The sequence below is a fragment of the Lycorma delicatula genome, chromosome 4, assembly GCF_047948215.1.
Source record: "Lycorma delicatula isolate Av1 chromosome 4, ASM4794821v1, whole genome shotgun sequence".
Taxonomy (NCBI): domain Eukaryota; kingdom Metazoa; phylum Arthropoda; class Insecta; order Hemiptera; family Fulgoridae; genus Lycorma; species Lycorma delicatula.
In genome coordinates this window covers 131,100,443-131,121,251 of record NC_134458.1, presented here as the reverse complement: position 1 = coordinate 131,121,251, position 20,809 = coordinate 131,100,443, and the positions used below count along the sequence as shown (strand labels likewise).

Sequence of the window (20,809 nt, the reverse complement as noted above, 5' to 3'; positions counted from 1 at the left end):
TTCAGTAATTAGCATTCTCAAAAAGAATGTTTATTAGGCACAGAAAAAATAATGTAATTTTCTATTTTTTAATTAGTTTTGTTTCAACAAAAAGCAACTTTTAAAAGTTTTTCTTTAATTTTTATTGGCTGTATTAACATTAATTTTCTCAGAATTAAATACTCTAAAATTTTTGTTACTAAATCTTCTACATTTATTAGTCACTTAACAAAGATACTGTACAAACCTTTTTTTGATACTGAATTTTGAGTTTTATGTTGGGATATCTTAAAAACTACTTAAGTTACAGTTCTGGGATCTGTTTTATCCTATTTCAGAGCTCAAATTTCATAAGAAACCACCAACTTTACTCCTTAATTTGGGTCCCAAAAATTACAGTAGGGCTTTTTATTAAAAGAGCTGAAAATCCAGGTGATTTCGCCACCAACAAAGCATTTTCAGACCTATATTTTATGAACTTTTTTCATTTTTTTAACTAGTAGAATATGTCCTGAAAGTTTCTCTGTTTCTTCAGGGGAGACCCTGTAGATTGATGAAAAAGAGCCTTTTTTAAAAATAAATATTCAAAACAAATTATTACTTTAATAACATGCAATCTTTTTTATTTTAATTTTATTTTTTCACTAACAATTTTGAATTCAAATTATTTATTTGAAAATTTTTCAATTTTAATTTATTATATTTAATACACTGATTAACTTTTACATTAACTTGTGATCTTCAAATTTATTTTTATTATTTATGCTAATATTTTCACAAAATATCAATCAGAAATCGATATTTATAAGCATTTACAAAATATAAAAAAGTTCTATATCAATCACGGCATTCACTTTAGATTTTTTGAATTTATAACATAACTAACTTTGTGGTTATCATGTTATTGGAATCACTTACTGGTTATATGTTATTCATAAAATATTGATATTTATAGATTTTTTTTTTGACCGATGAATTAATACACTGCAAAGCTAACAAAGAAGCTTGTGTATGGGAATATATACGAAAACGGAAATTTGTAGCTGTGAAAAATGTCATTAATGACCAGAATTCAAACCCAGGATCTCTGGATGAAAGGCCGAGAACACTCTGCCATGGAAATCAGTAAATTTATATAGCAACATTTAACTAACACATTACAACAGTTTATGTTTTACATTATCATTAAGTAACATTCACTTTTAACTGTGTTAAATTACCATTCTGTATTGTATATATTCAGAGTTTTTTAAGGATTTCTGTTTTTTTTTTTTTAATATTTTACACGAATTAATTAGTAGTACACAAATTAACATTTTTATTAATGTATCGTTAATATTGTAATCAATTTTGTACTGTTTTCATGATGAATGATTCACGAAGCATCTCATCCTCTCCTACTGAAAATGTGGACATTCTAGTAAGAGTACATGATGGATGGGAAACTAAGAGAAGTATTATCTGATAGAAAAGTTAATGTTGTTCATATGGTGTGAACATTAGCAATGTTGCACAACTACTCTTTGCTACAGTAATATTTTGCCATAGAATACTAGACTTATATAGTTTTATTTTCTTCAAATGATAATTCCTTTCACAAATTTATTTCGCTTATCATATTTTACAATATTGTAACTACAATATAATACAAATTACTCCTCTTAAGGAATAAATTAATAAAATTATTTAGACTAATTTTGAAATTGATTTACAGGTTATGGATTAAAAATATTTCATGCAGTTAGTCTGATAGTAAGTAATAACAAAAAATTTTGAATGCTTCTGGGTAATAGAATAAACATATTATAACATGCAAAATACAAATATTTTTTCTAGCATATAGTAGAACCTCTGTTAACTGAAATACTTTTACTCAAAATACCATTTAATTGAAAGAACCAACAAAAAAATTATATATTCCTCATTTTACACGAATATCTGTTTTCCGGATGAATAAAAAAAAATTAATGTAATAAACATTGTTTGTAAAGTGTGATTTGTTATAATAGTTTAATACAAACAGGTTTCCTTAGTTTGAAGTAGAAAACATGTACAGATTGTAGGTTGACTACCTCTTAAACCCCTTTTAGATAAAGGGGAAGGATAATGGATTTGCTGCCTAAGTCAGGTTGTGTTTAGTTACTTTCAGTTGTTCATACTGTCTGCTCAGTAACCATTCATGCTAGGTTATGGTGTTTGTGGCTTTTGTGAAACCTTGTATGAACTGAGTTTAATAATTTGTACCTCATGCCAACAAAACAAACAGGAATAACAACTGAAGAAAAATTAGATGCAATTAGAAGAATTAAAAATTGTGAAATTTTGTGAACTGTGGTAGTCAATTTTGGTATTTCTACTGTTTCTGATTGGGTCAAGATGAAGAATAAGTTTGAAGAGTATGTATGATGCCAAACAAGAGAACAATTAAGAAGTGCCAAAATGAAAAAGTGAACAAGGCTGTGTTTCTATGGTTCACGCTACAAAGGGAAAAGGGAATGTCATTAACAAAATCCAAGATTTTATCTGAAATGATAAGTGAGGCAGGTACAGGATTTAAAACCACTGCTGGATGGCTTAAAGAATGGAAAAATAAGAAAGGAATACAATAAGTGAATGTATGTAAGGTTATCTGCCAAAATCATGATGTAGGTGATTTTAACAGAAGTGGATACACATATTTTTCTGAGGATACAAGTAAGATCAGATTGCATAGTCTGTTTAGGAAATAAATTAACATTTTCAATTGCATGCCAATGGAGATATTTAATGATGTGTGGTTGGCAGCATTGTGTTTCGTATAATCTTTTCTGTAACCACAGGTTCTTGGATTGTTGATATCTCATTTAGTTTTAATGTTATTGTTATTTGAGTGCCTTAGTGTATCCCTACTTGTCAGACCTGGCTCTTTGGGATTTTTTTCTTATGCCCAAAATTAAAATTAGTGATGAAAGGAAGCCATTTTGAGACTATTGATTACATTAAACCAAATTCATTACAGACCTTAAAGGCCACTTCAAATGAAGCTATCCAGGACTGCTTCACAAAGTGGAAACACTACTACAAAAAGTATGAATACGGGAGGAGATTACTCTTCTATTGAAGGGGACAAGGACCAATAATCTATAAAATTAATAATAAAGATTAAAAAAATAAAGTTTGGTTATTTTCAGAATAGACCTCGTATAATGCAAACAAAACTGGACTAAATTTTAAAAGGTCGCTTGCTTCAAGGGTTGAAAAGAGTGCTCCTGGACAAAAGATGAACAAGCAAACAGTGTGACAGTTTGTTTTGTAGTAATGCTGTGGGAACTAATAGATTGCAGACTATACGAATAGGCAAATCTTAGAAACCCAGAGCTTTACAAGATATTGCAGAAAATGCTCTTCCCGTCTACTATCAAAACCAAAAATGTTCCTGGATTGTTCACAAAGTTATTCAACAACAAATTTGTCCCCAGTACTTTTTTTAAAGTTAAAAACAGTTTCTAGAAAGGTTGTTTTTCTCATTGATAATGCAATAGAGACATAATTTTTACCATCAAATGCAACAAGTTTGATCTAGACTTTAAACCAAGGGGTGATAAAGTGCTTCAAAATGCATTATTGGGCCTTTATCAGTGACTGAAAGAGTGTAGCTGAGGTCTTGAAAATGATTAACATGAAAGACATTGTTTACTGGTGAGGTCTTTAGTCCTTTTCTTTTTCCTGTTTAGCCTCCGGTAATTACCGTTCAGATAATACTTCAGAGGATGAATGAGGATGATATGTATGAGTGTAAATGAAGTGTAGTCTTGTATGTTATCAGTTCGACCATTCCTGAGATGTGTGGTTAATTGAAACCCAACCATCAAAGAATACCGGTATCCATGATCTAGTATTCAAATCCGTGTAAAAATAACTGGCTTTACTAAGACTTGAAAGCTGGAACTCTCGACTTCCAAATCAGCTGATTTGGGAAGACGCGAGCTCTTTAGTCCTGGAAGAAAACATCATCCACTTTACAAAAATGTTGGAACAAACTTTTTGATGAAATATTAATTGAAGATGAGTTTAAAAATGATGAAAATCCTCAAGAATTAATTGAAAAATACCAGGATGTGAAGAAATCAACCAAGCTGCAGTGTGAATAGCTCAATGGGGATGATCAAAATTAGATTTGAAAAAAGACATTGTTGACATGGTACTGCCCCAAACACAGGTCAACAACAATGCCACAGACAATGAAGACATGTCAAAGACCAGCAACCATAACCCTGCTGATGGTATTTTCAATGCCTTAGAAGAGTTTTTATTTAGTTATATAAATAAGGCTGTATAAAATACATGTTTTTCACACAGTGTTTTATTCACATTATCTGGTGGTGTTATGTTTCATCAATCTGAACCAATGGCAAGATATAGACAGAAAAAAACAGAAAAAGATAAATGATTTTTTTTTTTTAAGAAGTTTTTATCAGAAATTTTGATTATCTGAAACTACCTTCCCCTTCTTTTCTTTCAGTTAACAGATATTTGTATAGTGTAGAATGGTATAAATGAATAGTGTTAGGTATAAAAAGCACAGAGTACAATACTAATGGCAGAGTTCAAAATTGGTGAATTGTGCAATACTGAAATTTGAATATCTCAATAAATATCCATCAGTAGCAAATAATCCCAACAGAAATGTTATTGAATGTAAAATTAAGATATTCTGTAAATATAAAAAAAACCTTGCGAGTTAATATATAATTACACAAAAAAGACTTTTAAGTGCATTTTCAGATTTAAATAATCATAATTAGGAAATGTAGAGCAATTAATCAAAATACATATAAAACAAAATTACAATAAAAAATGAAAACAATAATTCTAAAAAACCTTAAAAAATATATTTCTACCAAATATATATATATATAATCGAATAAATTACTTTGAATAATTACAAGCTGCTATCTTATTGGTTTTATAATATTTCTGAAAATATCAAAAAAATTACCTGAAGCCAAGGATGTTTAATAGTATCATTTACAGTTATCCTCTTTGAAGGATCTACAAGAAGCATTTTTTCGACTAATTTTATTGCATTATCTGATATATGTTTTTCTGGAGTACTCTTAATACGTGGAAAATAACCTCTGATAATCTGTTCTTGAACAGGCATTGTATTTTTAACATTAAAAGTAGGTTTACCACTTAAACTGTAAACAAATAACATATTAATTAAAAATTAGAAAATAATAATGTAACTTATAAATTAAGTAAGATATCTTTAACTGTTAAAAATATTTTAATTACTTTAAAATTAAACAAAGATCAGATATTAAAAGGAACAGGTCTAAACTTAAACAATTCATCCTTAAAAGTATTCAGAAAACTTTAAATATTCTGATTCTTCTATCCCAGTTGTATGTTCTTAATATGAGCAAAAATTTACCTACCAAATCAGAACATATATTTGGGAGAGGTGATGACTTCAAATTTGCATTTTTTCTCTTTCAATTTCTCAAATTCCACATTAAATATTTATTACTCTTTTCTTGAAAAACATACATAATTTACTTGATTTCTGAAGATACCTTGTCCAGTTAGAAAACAATTTTCATAAGATGAATGCTTAAAACAGATTTAATGATCTATGCATCTTTCAATGAGAGGTTTTGTTAAAAACTTACAAAATAGTGAATAGATATTCACAGCTGAAGTTTTCAAATTAAAAATGGCATATTCCATCATTAATGTAAATTAAAAAAAAAAAAAGATTAATATTTCTCATGTTGTATTTAGCAACAAACAAAAATAAAGATACATTTTTGAAATTAAACAATTACTGTTAAAAAATTATGTATTTCTATTGTAAAATAACAGAAAAATAAAATATAGTAAATGAGAAAAAGACAACTTAATGTAGAAATAAACTTGTAGAAGAACATACTATCTCAAATGAAAGAGTTAAATAATTACTGACGTTTTACAGCAGTAATAGGATATCGTAATCAACAAATGGATTTTTAATATAAAATTAAGAATAGTCTCTCTTTCATCTTTATATTTACCCAGTAGTATGTCTTAACAAAATACTACCATAAAGTTTTTATATTACTTTTTTCATAGATTTCCTCTTCTCTGCTTGATACTACAAAGTACATAATTCTTTCCTAACTACTTTTAAAAATGCCTACATTTTAGCTGCCTTTTCTCTAGATTACACATGCAAACAGATCTCTTCTTAAATTTTCCTGTAGTTTGCATTAAAATACAATGGTTATATAGTGTAATAAAGTAAAAATAATTTAAGGTTTGGTTCTTAGATAACAGTTAGTCTCATATATCTTACTAATACTGATAAAAGTCAGCATTTCTTTGAAATGAAACCTACGATGATCCACGTCTAAATAAGTATTATAATTATTACCTTATTGATAACATGTAAAACCAATTTTTTAATTAAAATAATATATTTTATGTAGGTTAGAGTGAGCAATTGATTTACTAATTCTTTTCATAAATCTAAGTTTACAGAACCTTTCATATAATTTTTGTTTTCCACGTTTTAAATCTGCTCTATTAAATTTAATCAAGATAAGATCTGTGGACAATTGTTTACATTGACATAAGCCTTGAAATTGTTTTTTTCAAAATAACTTTTAGCAAAATTAATTTTTTTAGCTTTGTATAAAGTGAATCTTAAAAATATTCTTTAATTGATTCAATCTCCTAGATAATTAATTATACATGAAATGCAAATAAAGGCTTATGAATAACCTATAAGAATTATAAACAATAACATAAGTCTTAACACAACAAAAATCTGAATTTTTTCAATACAAAAATGTTTTTAAAAATAATTTGAAATTATATAATAAATGCATTCATTAAAAATTACTTTTTGTCATTAACTATGCAAAAATATTTTATAGAAATTTAGTCAGACAAAAAAAATTTTAATATCTAATCCAAAAATTATTATTAGTGAAAACTGGGCCTTAATAATAATATAAACATAATACTCTTTCAAATGCTGCTAATTTAAAAATTAAAATAATTATTATAAAAGAATTATACAGAAGAGTTCTTAAATAAGATAAAATAAATTAATATTAATAATAGCATTTTTTTTGTCTTCAGTCATTTGACTGGTTTGATACAGCTCTCCAAGATCCCCTATCTAGTGCCAGTCGTTTCATTTCAGTATACCCCCTACACCCTACATCCCTAACAATTTGTTTTACATATTCTAAATCTTGCCTGCCTGCACAATTTTTCCCTCCCTTCTACCTGTTCCTTTGATATTGAAGCAACTATTTCAGGATGCCTTAATATATGGCCTATAAGTCTGTCTCTTCTTTAAACTATATTTTTCCAAATGCTTCTTTCTTCATCAATTTTCCGCAACACCACTTTATTTGTCACTTTATCAACCCATCTGATTTTTAACACTCTCCAATAGCAAAAACTTCTAATCTTTTCTTCTCAGGTACTCCAATCATCCAAGCTTCATTTCCACATAAAGCTACGCTCCAAACATACTTTCAAATGTTTTCCTGACATTTAAATTGATTTTTGATGTAAAAAAATTATATTTCTGATTGAAAGCTCGTTTTGCCAGTGCTATTCAGCATTTTATATCGCTCCTGCTTTGTCTATCGTTAGTAATTCTACTTCCCAAATAATAAAATTCTTCTACCTCCATAATCTTTTCTCTTCCTATTTTTATATTCAGTGGTCCATCTTCATTAATTCTACTAGATTTCATTACTTTTGTTCAGTTCTAGTTTATTTTTATGGGGTAGTTCTTGCATAGGACTTTATCCATGCGCTTCATTGTTTCTTCTAAATCTTTTTTACTCTCAGCTAGAATTACTATATCATGAGCAAATTGTAGCATCTTTATCTTTTCACCTTGTACTTTTCACCTTCTTCTACATTTTCTACCTTATCTTTTTTACTCAAACCTCTTGCGATGTCCTCCTCAATAATCTTCTTTACCTCCTCTTCCTCAAGCTTCTCTAAATTCCTCCGATTCAAGCAACACCTTTTCTTCAGGTTTTTAAACCCCAATCAACATTTCATTACCACTAAATTATGGTCACTATCAATGTCTGCTCCAGAGTAAGCTTTACAGTCGACACGTTGACTTCTAAATCTTTACTTAACCATAATATAATCTATCTGATACCTTGCAGTATCGCCTGGCTTTTTCCATATGTATAAATCTTCTATTATGATTTTTAAACTGGGTGTTAGCAATTACTAAATTATACTTCATGCAAAACTCTATCTTTTGCCCAGCCCATATTCACCTACAGTATTTCCTTCCTTGCCTTTTCCAATGCTTGCATTCCAATCTCCAACTAGTATTAAATTTTCATCCCCTTTTATGTGCTAATTGTTTCATCAATTTCTTCCATATACACACACTACCTCAACATTATCATGGGCACCTGTAGGCATACAGACGTTAACAATTGTTGCTGGCTTAGGTTTTGGATTTTATCCTAATTATAATGATTCTGTTGCTATGCACTTGAAATTCTCTACTCTCTTCTCTATCTTCTTGTTCATTATAAAACCTACTCCTGCCTGCCCTTTATTTGAAACTATGTTAATTATTCTAAAATCATCTGACCAAAAGTTGTTTTCCTCTTCCCACCAAACCTCGCTAACTTCTACTACATCAGCACTTAATCTCTAATTCATACTATTCTCTTTAGAATTAAATTTTCCTACAACTTTTATTAAAAGTTTTACCTGTTTATTGGAAATTTAACAAAGTTATTACAAGTCAAACATAAAAAAAGTGCATTTTTCACAATTTTCCAAAAAAAAATACAGAAGTTACAGTTCTCACGACTCATTTTTTTGCAATTTGTCAGAATAAATTTCATATGGAATCATCAAATTAGCTTACATTTTTGCATCTCAAGAATTTTTGTATGGCTTCATTTCACTGGAGATGAAATCTGGGCAAAAACTTTTGCCAGCCGTAACTCGTTAATGAAGCATTTCCGGACCTATACTTATACGTACTTTTTTCTTTATTTTTATGTGTAGAATGAACTGGCAAAGTATGTGCAAAACATGGTAAATTACTCTGCATAAGGAAACCCAAATTTAAGTGAAATACTTTCATAATCCTCATACACTGAAATATTAAAAAAATTCATTTTCACTCCCCAATCCTACCACCTGACAAAGTAAAATCATTGTTTTTTTCTAAAAATCAATATAAGACATTTTTATTAATTCTAAATGAAACTCTATGAACAATTCCATCTCAAATCTATGCAAAAAATGTAATCAAAAACAAATCCCAAAGCATTTTTAATGATTTAATACATTGAACACTGTTCATGCATACAGCCACACTTTTTAACAACAGAAATTTGTCTAAGAATTTATTTTTAAAATTAGTGATTTACTTAAAAATTCTGTAGTGAATTTTTTAAATGTTTCACTATATTTATAAAAGTGAACATCTTTATCAATGTATTGAGAATATGAGAAGATAGGAAGAATATCATATGTCATGCCTATTACACCTAGTAAAGAGGAAAAGGTAGACCTCTTTCTATCCTTTTAACAGGATTTTAGGGTTAAAATAGTAAAATAAGATAAATTATAATTTTTCACTTACCATAAATAAAGAATACAGCCAAGACTCCAAACATCAACTAGAGGGGTGTAAGATGAACAACCCTTTGACAACAAAATCTCTGGAGCTGTATATAATAATGTGCCACAAAACGTCTTAAGAGTTGATGCAGAATGCATTATTTTAGATAAACCAAAATCTGATAGTTTTAATAAAGCATCGTTGCTCTCTGAAGATAATAAAACATTTTCTGGCTAAAAGTACAAAAATAAAGAAATCAATTTATTGCTATAAAATAGATACAAATTCAAATACAATAATCTGAATATGATCATACATCGTGCTAGAGCAAACTGGGAATTTATTACTTATGAGTAGAAGTTTTTTGATTTTTTTTTAGTAAAGGAAGTTTAGTTTACAGTCAAAAACTCTGAAATATTTTTCCTTAGCTATCTATTACTTTTATCATTTTTTTTTAAGATCCATTCTGGGAGTGTAAAACTATGAGGATGATGAGAGGGGTTAGAGAGCACATTCTACTTACTATAATGTACAAGAGTAATTTCAAATTTTAAGAGCTCTAACTTTGTTATATTGAAATATTTGTTGCTGTGCTCACATATCTGTAAATAGGGGATAAGCACTGTAATGTACTAGTAATACTATGATCTAGCATACTTCTGTTTCCATAACCTTGGTAAGGACTAGCAAGTTCTGAATATTTTGTTATTTAAATAGCATTCATAACAATCTCAGCTATTTGCAGTTTCAATTTTACTGTAAACATTTTATTTATAAGTTTTTAAATTTCAATTAATACTCACCTACCAAAATGTGTTTTTCCATTAATAGCTTTATATATATAAAGTATTCAATATTAACAATATAACCACCAAAGCAGTACCAACTGTATTTGTGTACAGACTGATATGGGATCCCAAGAAAGTTGAATATTGATATTAGTTTAAGTTTTATCTATTACTAAGTTTTGGTAGTTGTGTTGTTAATATTAAACTTAATTAACACAGAGGTCAATGAATTCAAAATTAAAATATATATATATTGTATTTTTTTTAAATGAAAAACCAACTTGAACAACCCAAGTACAGAATTTCAAAGTAAATGAAATGACCCTTACCTTATTTTTTTATTCAAAAAGCACTTTCACAGGATCCTGCATATCAGTTGTACATAAGATATATTTATATAAAATGACATATCAAACATAATTTTTTTTTTTTTTTTAAGTAAAATTACATACAAAAAAACATATGAAGTCAATTAAATAAAATAATATAAATAAATATGATGTCATAAATAAAAAATTTTATATTAAAATTAAATTTAAAAATAAAATAAATAGAAAATTTATACTATGTAACCTGGCCAGGCAATGTAACATTACTGAGTGGATTTGAATTAAATTATTTATATACATTACGATTATATCTATTTTTATCTAAAAACATTATAAAAGTGTTATTTTCATATTCTGTCTGAAAGTTGATCAAGTTGGAAATTCTTTTGTATTTATATGTACAAAATCTCTCCAATATGTCCAAACTTTTACTATTATTATTTAAATTAAATTTCTTGATTTCCATTATTTCCAAATTTGTCTGAATATCAAATACTGTATGTTTGTTATAAAGAAGGTGGTCAGCAACATATTTTATATATATATATATATATATATATGTGTGTGTGATTCACATAGTGTTACCAATGTTTACTGAGCGAGCTCCTTCTATTAGCGAAAATAATGAAAAAAGTTCATATAATCATGGGTCTGGAAATGCTTCGTTAGAGTTACGGCTAGCAAAAGATTTTGCCCTGATTCATGGACAAAGAATTAAACAAAATCATACTGAAATTCTAGAAACCTAAATTAAGAGATAAACTTTATGGTTTTTGACCTGAAAAATTGAGTAAAACAAGTTTCAGCACCATAATATATGTTTTCATAATTTCGAACGTAAAACAGAAATATCGATGTCTAAAAACAAGTTTTTTTACATTTACAATACAAAAACTTTGTTTAATTGATAAATGCGTAAAATTTATCGTGGAAATGCAGTTAGGATGTTTTCCTAACTGCAGAGCTTCAAACCACGAGAAATGGGTAAAATTCTCAGCATTATTAGTCACTACGTTCTGGCCATCATGCTGCTGAAATTGATGGAACAATTATCGAGGCTGCTCAACACAGTCCCAGTGTTAGTACATGATGCCTTTCCTGGAGGTTTGGAGTTTTCCAGTTTATGGTGTGGGGGAAACTTTGCAACAAGCTGTATCCTTGCCATAATCAACAAGTATAATATCTTCAACCAAGAGTTTCTCCTCTTTGTTCGCAATATTGCAAATGGTTGAATATGAACTGCTGATTGCACAGGTTCATTTTATTTACTGATCAGGCTCACTTTACTCAGGACAGCATCAATAACCTTTAAAATGGACACATTTGGCAGAAGTTAACACGAAGAAAACGCCCATTCATAGAAATAACTTTTCAAAAGACTGTAAAGAAAAAAAAAGTTGTGGGCTCTACTTAACCTGACAATAACATCCCCAAAAACCATGTTAAACAATTAATCGGAGACGTCAATGTTCAACTAGGCAGCGAAAGAAGATCTGCGACATCAGAAAATGGTCTACCCAAAAAAAAAACAAGCACAAATGGACAGAGACTCATTGATCTCTGCAGATACCACAAACCAATCTCAAAATCCACATATTTAAAGAGAAAACCTCAAAAACTTAAAATCTGGAAACACTCCAACTATACTAAATGAGAATGGCATATAGACCATTTCATGGAAAAACACCACCACAAAGAGATTTACAACATAAAAGTCCTCCAAGGAGTAGACGCAAGCTCAGATCACTATGTAGTCAAAATTAAAATTAAATTTACTCCCCAAAAAAAGCAACAAAACCAAGCCTCTAAAACTAAAAGAAAAATGGACTCTACCCAGCAAATGAAGAATAAAAATTCAACAAAAAGATAACAATCACTGATAAACTCAAAGATCTAGACAACAACCTTAAACAAATCACAGAAGAATTAGACCCAATAAAATCCTGCAAAAAACAACAGTGGTGTAACAATGAATGTGACGAAACAGTAGTAAAAAGATATCAAGCATGGCTATTTCACTAATCCCAAAAATTAGAAACATCCTTCCAAAACTAATAAAACAAAGAAAAGAAACCATCCGAATCCTAAGGAGGGTAAAGAGACAATACCATAAAGACACTGAAGTCAATAAGAGAAGAATTCACTAAAACACAGTCGAGAGACTACTACAAAACCTTCAAAAATCAGCTCCAAAAATACGAACCCCCAACCCTACTAATAAAGAATGAAAATGGTAAACTGGCCCTTAACAATAAAGGCAATGCAGAAATCCCAACTCCAAAGAACCAACAGAATTCCTAAACTTCAACACAAACACCTCAATAACAACACCACCAGAAAATATCAACCCTTCCACAAGAAACGAAGTGCGAGATGAAAAATTACAAAGCAGCAGGAGATCAGACTTTTGTAGAGATCTGGAAGCATGCAGGAAGATTAGCAAAAACTGCCCTTCATCAACAGCTTGTCAACATCTGAATCAGAGAAATACCAGAACACTAGATGACAGCCCTTATCCTTCAGCTACACAAAAAAGGGGACAAAACAGACCCTAACAACTACAGGGGAATCTCACTCCTAGACACAACATACAAATTTCTTTCAAGAATCATCAACAGGATCGGTCAACAACTTGAGAAAAGACTAGATCAAGAGTCTCAAGCTAATAATGGATTACAACAGGAAGAGAAACAGAGGCATGGTAATAACATTTGTAGATTTCAAGAAAGCTTATGACTGCATCCATAGAGAATCCCTACTAAAGATTATAAGGCACCTCAGACTACATGCCAAATTAATAAGCATGATAAAACTGACCCTCACAAACACTAAGTCAAAGGTAAAATTCAGAGGCAAGTTCTCAGAGTCATTTGAGATCAAAATAGGACTACGCCAATGCAATGGGCTCTCACTGCTGTTATTCAATTGCACTCTAGAAATGGAAATGAGGTAATGGTTTAAAAAATGCCCCAAAAAGTAAAAACAGACCAAAAAATCAAAACAAACAGTCTTAGTTTTGCCAACAACTTGGCACTGCTAGCAAACATCAACAAAGCTAAATCACAGATATTAGAAATTAAAAACATTGGAAATAAAACTGGCCTCAAAAGATCATTCGAAAAGACAAAAATTTTTCCCCCAAAAACCAACACAATTAAAAGAAGTTAAAATAAATGGTAATAAAATCAAAATAGTAACCCAATTTAAATATCTTGAAGAAATAGTAACAACCTAAACTAAAAAACCTTGATCCAAATAAGAAGAAACAAACTAGCTAAAGCTCAAAAATTAACCTGATACACTTACAATAAAAAATACCTGCCAATAAACATAAAAATAAGATACTACAACACTGTTGTAAAACCAGAAGCCACTTATGCAGCAGAAACACTCTTCCACCTGAACAATCAAAGACAGACTCCAGAAAATCAAAAGAAGAATTGGAAGAACCTACATCAACAAAAAGTACCAGTGGTGTATTGTTCCCAACAAAATCATGTATAAAGAGTTAGAACCCATCACTGATACCATGCGTAAGAGGAGATTAGGATTCTCTGGACATATCATGAGAATGCAAGATTGAAGACTTCTGAAACAGCTAGTACAGTACAATCTCGACTCAAAAAACACAAGGACAGGATGCAGATAGATTAAAGGAATAAAAGAGGATCTGTAGAAGATTGGTCTTACACCAGTAGACACCAGAGATAAGATAAAATTAAAGAAGAAAGTAAAGAACAAAATCAGTCGCTTCACACTCACAACACGAACATTTTCAACACTAGAAAGGGCACAGTCTTGAACTTAAATATGTTCTGTACTTTCTAAATGACTGTTTATCATACTATGGTTGGTCTGCTCTGGCAGGCCTGCCTGTAGCTTTTCAATACTTGATCCAGTCTTAATTATTAATTGATTTTCTGCTTATTGCTTATGACTGATTCACAATATATTGATATATCTATATATTAATCACACGACCTAATATTTCATTTGTAATGTTTATCTTTTTTTTTTCAAGTTGGTTAAATACAAACTAAAGTACAAGTCAACAAGGCGAAGTTCATATTTGTGGAGGACCGCAGCACTGTTGGTTTGTTTGGCTATTGACAAAGATGAAGATATAACACAATACAGTCTGGGCTTAGTCCTACTGAACAGTGACATGCTTGCAAATCTGTTCTAAACAAGAAATGTCAGTTTAATAAGTTACTGTACTTTATTTGTTTTTATTGGAAATAACACATCTAAAAGTTACATAATGCTTATAATTATATGCCTATTTTAAATTTTAACCCATAATTCTACGGCTCACACATCTCTGTTCATCGCAATATCATTACTTAACCAAAACAATTAATGTAAGAAATTTATACTTTATTTACTTGTATATACTTTTTACTTCCTTGTATGAAGTAAAGGAAGTATTGTGATCACAAAAAATTTAGGTTTTCAGATTTCAATGGAAATATCCATTTTGACCAACCACCTCTGAATCCATTTTGACTAGTTTCGGCGTGACATCTGCACTTACATATGTATCTCACATAACTCAAACCCTATTAGCTGTAGGATGTTGAAATTTTGGATTTAGGACTCTTGTAACATCTAGTTGTGCACCTCCCCTTTTGATTGCAGTTGGCTGGACCAAAAGTGTTCAAAGAAGCCCAAAATCGAAAAAAATTGGATTTTGGACTTTTTCTTAACTGCAGTAATAAGCCCTCATAGAGAGCTTTTCAACAATATATTTAAGTGGTACTTATTTTCAATAGTTCCAGAGTTATAACCAAATAAAATTGTAATTAATGAAACATTTGGATTTATAAGGAGAAGAGGCACATCGGTTTGAATCCAACTTCATCTCATTTTTTTAACCTTTATTATTTTTTTAATTTAAATATAATGATTTATTAATAATTATTAAACCTATGATTGTAAAAAAAGTTTTACAATAAATAATAATTCAATAACAATAAAAAAAATTATGAAAAAATATCATAAAGTTATTAATAAAATAACATTTTATGTACTTTTCATTTTAAAAAATTGTGTATATGTAATTTAATAGGCATACAAGGAAGTCATGTGATGTCTACATCAGATTTTTTTAGTACAATATACTTTCATCATGCTTGTGTTTTAAAGTACACTAACTAAGAAAACAACTGCTCTTGTTACAAAATAACAGGGTAAATGATAAAATTCAGTATTTATACAAAAAAGAGCCGTAATTAAGTAGAAGAAACACTGATGATGTTTTATTATTAAAATGAAATCAATTAATTCAATAATATGAAATTATTATAAATAAAGCCTAACAAATAATATAATGTTATGTAACACTATCATGATATGCGTCTGCATCCATAAACACAAACAATAATGTTTAAAACAGCAACCTAATCTCACGGCAGAAATCGCAATTACTTTACTAATACCACTGGAATGCGACTGCTGTACACAGTAGTAGTTTGTAAACTCTCCAAATATTAACTTCGCTTCATCGACTTGTACAAGTTTTATAGCTTTATGTAAACAAAGTGCACCATAAGACAAATTTAACATCATCCAAAAAATTGACAATAGTATAAAGAAGACAAAAGCTTCTAAAAAAATAACCAGATTTCTGAAGAAATGGATGGAAGCTGAAGATGCTACCACTTCAAACAATACAAACCCCTAATGAAAATAAATATATAGACTAAACTGATAATACCATGTTAAAATAGTATTATGAAATTGTACTAAATATTCCTGTAAGTGGCTGGGCTTTGTATTAGCAAGCAAATAAGATTATAACTATGCTAAATAAAAACAATTTTAAGACTATCAGTAGGTGGTTCACTTATTTTTGTGATTCATACGGCATAATTTTTTAAAGAAATAAGGGGGGAAAGCAGTTAAAAAATTATAAATAACGTATATTCATGGCTTGAACAAGCAATTCAAAATATTTTAAACAAGTAAATTGTTGTAGAAAAAAAATTAAAATTCATGAAGTACACTTCTATATGTATGTTACAGTGTTTTCTACAATTAAAACAAAAAACAGATGCCAATATCTTATTCAAATAAATTTACATAAGTAAACTGTTATACTGGAAAATGAATTTACTTACAGTTCATAAGAATTATGTTAATTTTTTATGGTTAAAATTGGATAAATATAGCTATAATAAATTAACAATGTTTTAGCACATTTATTAAGTAGAAACAATAATAAAAACAAGTTTTAAATGTAAAAAAGTAGAAACAATAATAAAAACAAGTTTTATAGAATGAATTTTTTTTTTCATTTAAAACAATCCCTAACTCCAGTAGACCTATCATGAAAAAATTATAAGTTAAGTACAATATTCTTCCTTACCCCTCTATAACATTATTTCAAGTCATCCTTACAGTATTATTAAACAAAGATTTCAGTATAAGTATCCTATTTATAACCTAACTAAATCTTTTATCAATTTGCAAATAAAAGTTATCTATGATTAACAGTATAGTATAAATAATACATAAAAAATTTAAAATTAGATCTACCTGGATAAAAAAAGGTGTATTTATGTTCATACCTGCATTTGTTTATTTTGACATGCACGGTAATTCTGTTCTAAAGATTATCTTTTTGTGTTTATTCTATAAGTTTTAATGAATTGTTTTTTATAAACATTTCCTGATTTTATGTCAAGGAAATTTTTCTTGCATTCATTATTAACATTTTGAACCTCAAGGAAATGGTATATTATCCTAATATTTTGCTAAATTCTATGGTACTGATACATTGCTATTTCATTTAGTTATTTATCTACTGCTGTTTTTAACTACAGAATGTAATTATATATACTTCTACTGATGCTAAAAGAATAGCAATTAAGGTAATATTGATATATAGAAATAATACTATATTTGATATCAAAAACAGAATGACTATAGTGTTGCATCTATTTCATATGAGGTTCTAACTTCACAATGTTGATGAACATTTTTTTTTATTGTTATTTGTTTTCGTCTATTTGGGTTTCAAACATTCTCTGTATAAGGGCTATTCGGAAAGTAACTCCTAATTTGTTATTTAAAAAACATACCTTTGTTACATAATTGCCATCCAAATTAAGGCACTTGGCATATCTATACACAAGTTTTTGAATACCCTCATCATAAAACTATGACTGAATTAGGCCAGGTAGTTACATCGTTTTTTAACTCCTGATCATTTTCAAAACAGTGTGCTGCTAATCATTTCTTCATTTTTGGGAAAGTCCCATTTGAAGCTGTTAAGCTGGTGTCGATCTGTTAAGATGGTGTTCATCTGCAGTATGCAGATGAACGTTGTCGTGAAAAAATGATGCCTGAACACTCACTACAGAGTTGGTAGGATTTTCTATGACAGCAGCCATTTTGAAGGAGAGTTTTACAGTAATAAATAAGCGAGCAATATCTCCAATTACCCTACTACAGTCGTACTGAACCCGGCTATTAAACTGTGCAAATAGAGAATCACTACTCCCCATCCTTTGCCCAATACCAAGGACCGGAAGAAATTAATTTCCTAATAGCCCTTGTACAATTTCAAATAACATTTTACTACTATGTTTAGATATTTTAACAGACATTTTTTCATGATATTCTTTTACTTTTTTATTAAAAAAAAAAAATATATATATATATATAATTTTATAGTGTTCAGTTTTATTTTTTAAAAAGTGAAAAACTAAGTCACAGTTAATTTTTTTTACTATTTGAATAAATAAAGATTGAATTTTTACTTGTAGGAAACTTAAAAACGACAATTAAGTTAGAATTTACAGAATGTAATTTTTAGGTTAATTATTCTTAAAATTTTAACTTTACTAAATGTATTTTTTTTTATTAAAGTTTTAAAGAAAATTTTTGCATTTTCGAAAAAATTTGCCTTTAGCAGTCACTGTAAAAGGCTCAAAGGATTAAGTAACTGCAGTTTATGAGCCCATTTTGGCATGAATCTGCTCCAGTGACATACAATGAGATGATATTGAAGTTCTTGAGACAAACTACAGGAGAAAATCAATGTCGTCATATGTTTTTCATGGAACTGTTACTGAAATACTATATTGTATGCTGGTTGGGTCATGTAAATGTTGACCATTGCATTAAAATCAAGGAATGGTGACTGCACATTTATTTTTGCCAACTATGAGAAAAAGAAAAAAAAGAGTGTGAATGAGGGAAAAGGAGAGAGAGAGAGAGAGACAGATAATTTTTTCCATATAGTGTGATTAGTAATAACAGTGGGATTTCTCACAGGAATATTAAATTAAAACAATAATCTATGCAATGGCATCATACAAATTTACTGAAGGCAAGATAATTCAAACTTTGTCAGCATGAAAGATCAGTTTTCTTACAGTCTTTAACTAAAGACTTCAAAAGAAGCCTTTTAATAGATTTAATGTGGATGAGTAACACAAATCACAGTGGAGGTCAAAATCAACAGTGATCTGTTAAAACCAGCCAGCATTAATTCTCCACATCCTTACTTCTATTTTAAAGGTTTAACTGAAAAATATGTATCTAAAATTCAAGCCAAAGTTGAGTTAAATGTGAGGTAATCATTATTCCCTTTAGTGACTAATGAAAGATACCACTAAGTGAAAGATAAAATATAATGTCTTTTTGCAGTGAAGTAGTAACATATGAAATTAAGTTTCCAAATAAGTTTTCAGTAATTCCCATCACAGATATCAGACAACTACACTTAAAGACAAAATAGTAATTAAAAAAAAATTTATACCTTCAGATCTCTATGTATAATTCCTTCTTTATGTAGATAATCAACAGCGAGTAATAACTGATAAAAAAAAAATTTTACGTCATTTTCATCAAAATTTTTTGTTCGTTTTATTTTTTGTTGTAGATCACCACCAGGCATATATTCCAACACAATAAAAACTGCTTCACTGTTTTCAAACACGTCTAACATTTTAATAATAAATTGCTGTTAACAGGTAAAATAAACAAAATTATTTTAACAAGAGATACCCATTTGCATTGTCTTAGAACAGTCAAAGTAAATTACCAGACATATGAGATGAATATGGGGAATTTTACCATAAAAATAAAATAGCTTGCCATAACTTATAATTTCCACTGTCTCCTTCAAAGTAATCCCCTTGGGCATTGATACAGCGATCCCAGCGTTTTTCCCATGATTCCATGCATCCCTGGAAGTCTGCAGGTGTAAGTGTTTGAAGCATTTTCTGTGTTTCTTCCTGAATCTCCTCAGTTGTGTTAAAACAATGGCCTTTCAATTGAAATTTTATTTGCAAAAAGAGAAAAAAGTCGCACGGGGCAAGGTCAGGCGAATTGGGTGGGTGGGGAATCACTACCGTCTTTTTGGAAGCCAAGAAATTCCGAACGGCTAGCAATGTGTGAGGGGGTGTGTTGTCATGGTGCAGAACCCAGCTGTTATTACCCCACAGATCTGAACGTTTGCGCCTAATGCTTTCATGTAACCGCTTCAAAACTTCACAATAGAACATCCCATTGACAGTTTGACCAAGAGGAACTAATTCCTTATGGATAATGGCTTTAATGTCAAAAAAAAAACAATCATCATGGACTTCACGTTGCTGTGAACTTGGCATGCTTTTATTGGTGAACTTGGCGACTTCCATTGTGACGACTGCTGCTTAGTTTCAGGGTCATACCCGTACACCCATGTTTCATCACTGGTTATGATGTTGGAGATGAAGTTAGGAACATCTCTTGCTGAATTTTTCAATTAACTACAGGCAGCTACGCGATTTTGTTTCTGGTCGCTGTTCAACAGTCTCAGTACGAATTTTGCAGCAATGCGTCTCTGTTCAAATTGTCCGACAAGATGCATTGCATGGACCCATATGACATTTGTACGATTGCACAAACATCATGGATTGTTTGTCTACAATCTGCAACAATAGCCTCTTGTACTTTGACAATGTTTTCCGGTGTTGCGCTTGTTGATGGTCTTCCTGAACGCTCATCGACTATCATTCGTCCATCTTTCAATCGTTTATACCACAAAAAAGTTTTACTTTTATTCATAGCATTGTCACCAAATGCTTCCACTAGCACGCGACGTGTTTCTGCACCAGTTTTTTAAG

At 29.7% G+C, this 20,809-nt stretch overlaps 1 protein-coding gene across 2 annotated transcripts in view; it reads right to left on the bottom strand.

Moving 5' to 3' along the window:
• LOC142323872 (serine/threonine-protein kinase Chk2-like) overlaps positions 1–20,809 on the bottom strand; it is a 45,393-nt gene that overhangs the window by 8,603 nt on the left and 15,981 nt on the right. The window contains exons 5-7 of one of the 2 annotated variants that reach the window (XM_075364171.1): positions 19,459–19,662; positions 9,596–9,807; positions 4,958–5,159 (exon numbers count right to left, since the gene is read on the bottom strand). In XM_075364171.1, coding sequence (XP_075220286.1) covers positions 4,958–5,159; positions 9,596–9,807; positions 19,459–19,662 — 618 coding nt within the window. The remainder of the gene's footprint in view (positions 1–4,957; positions 5,160–9,595; positions 9,808–19,458; positions 19,663–20,809) is intronic. The other variant, XM_075364172.1, reaches the window with a different exon arrangement.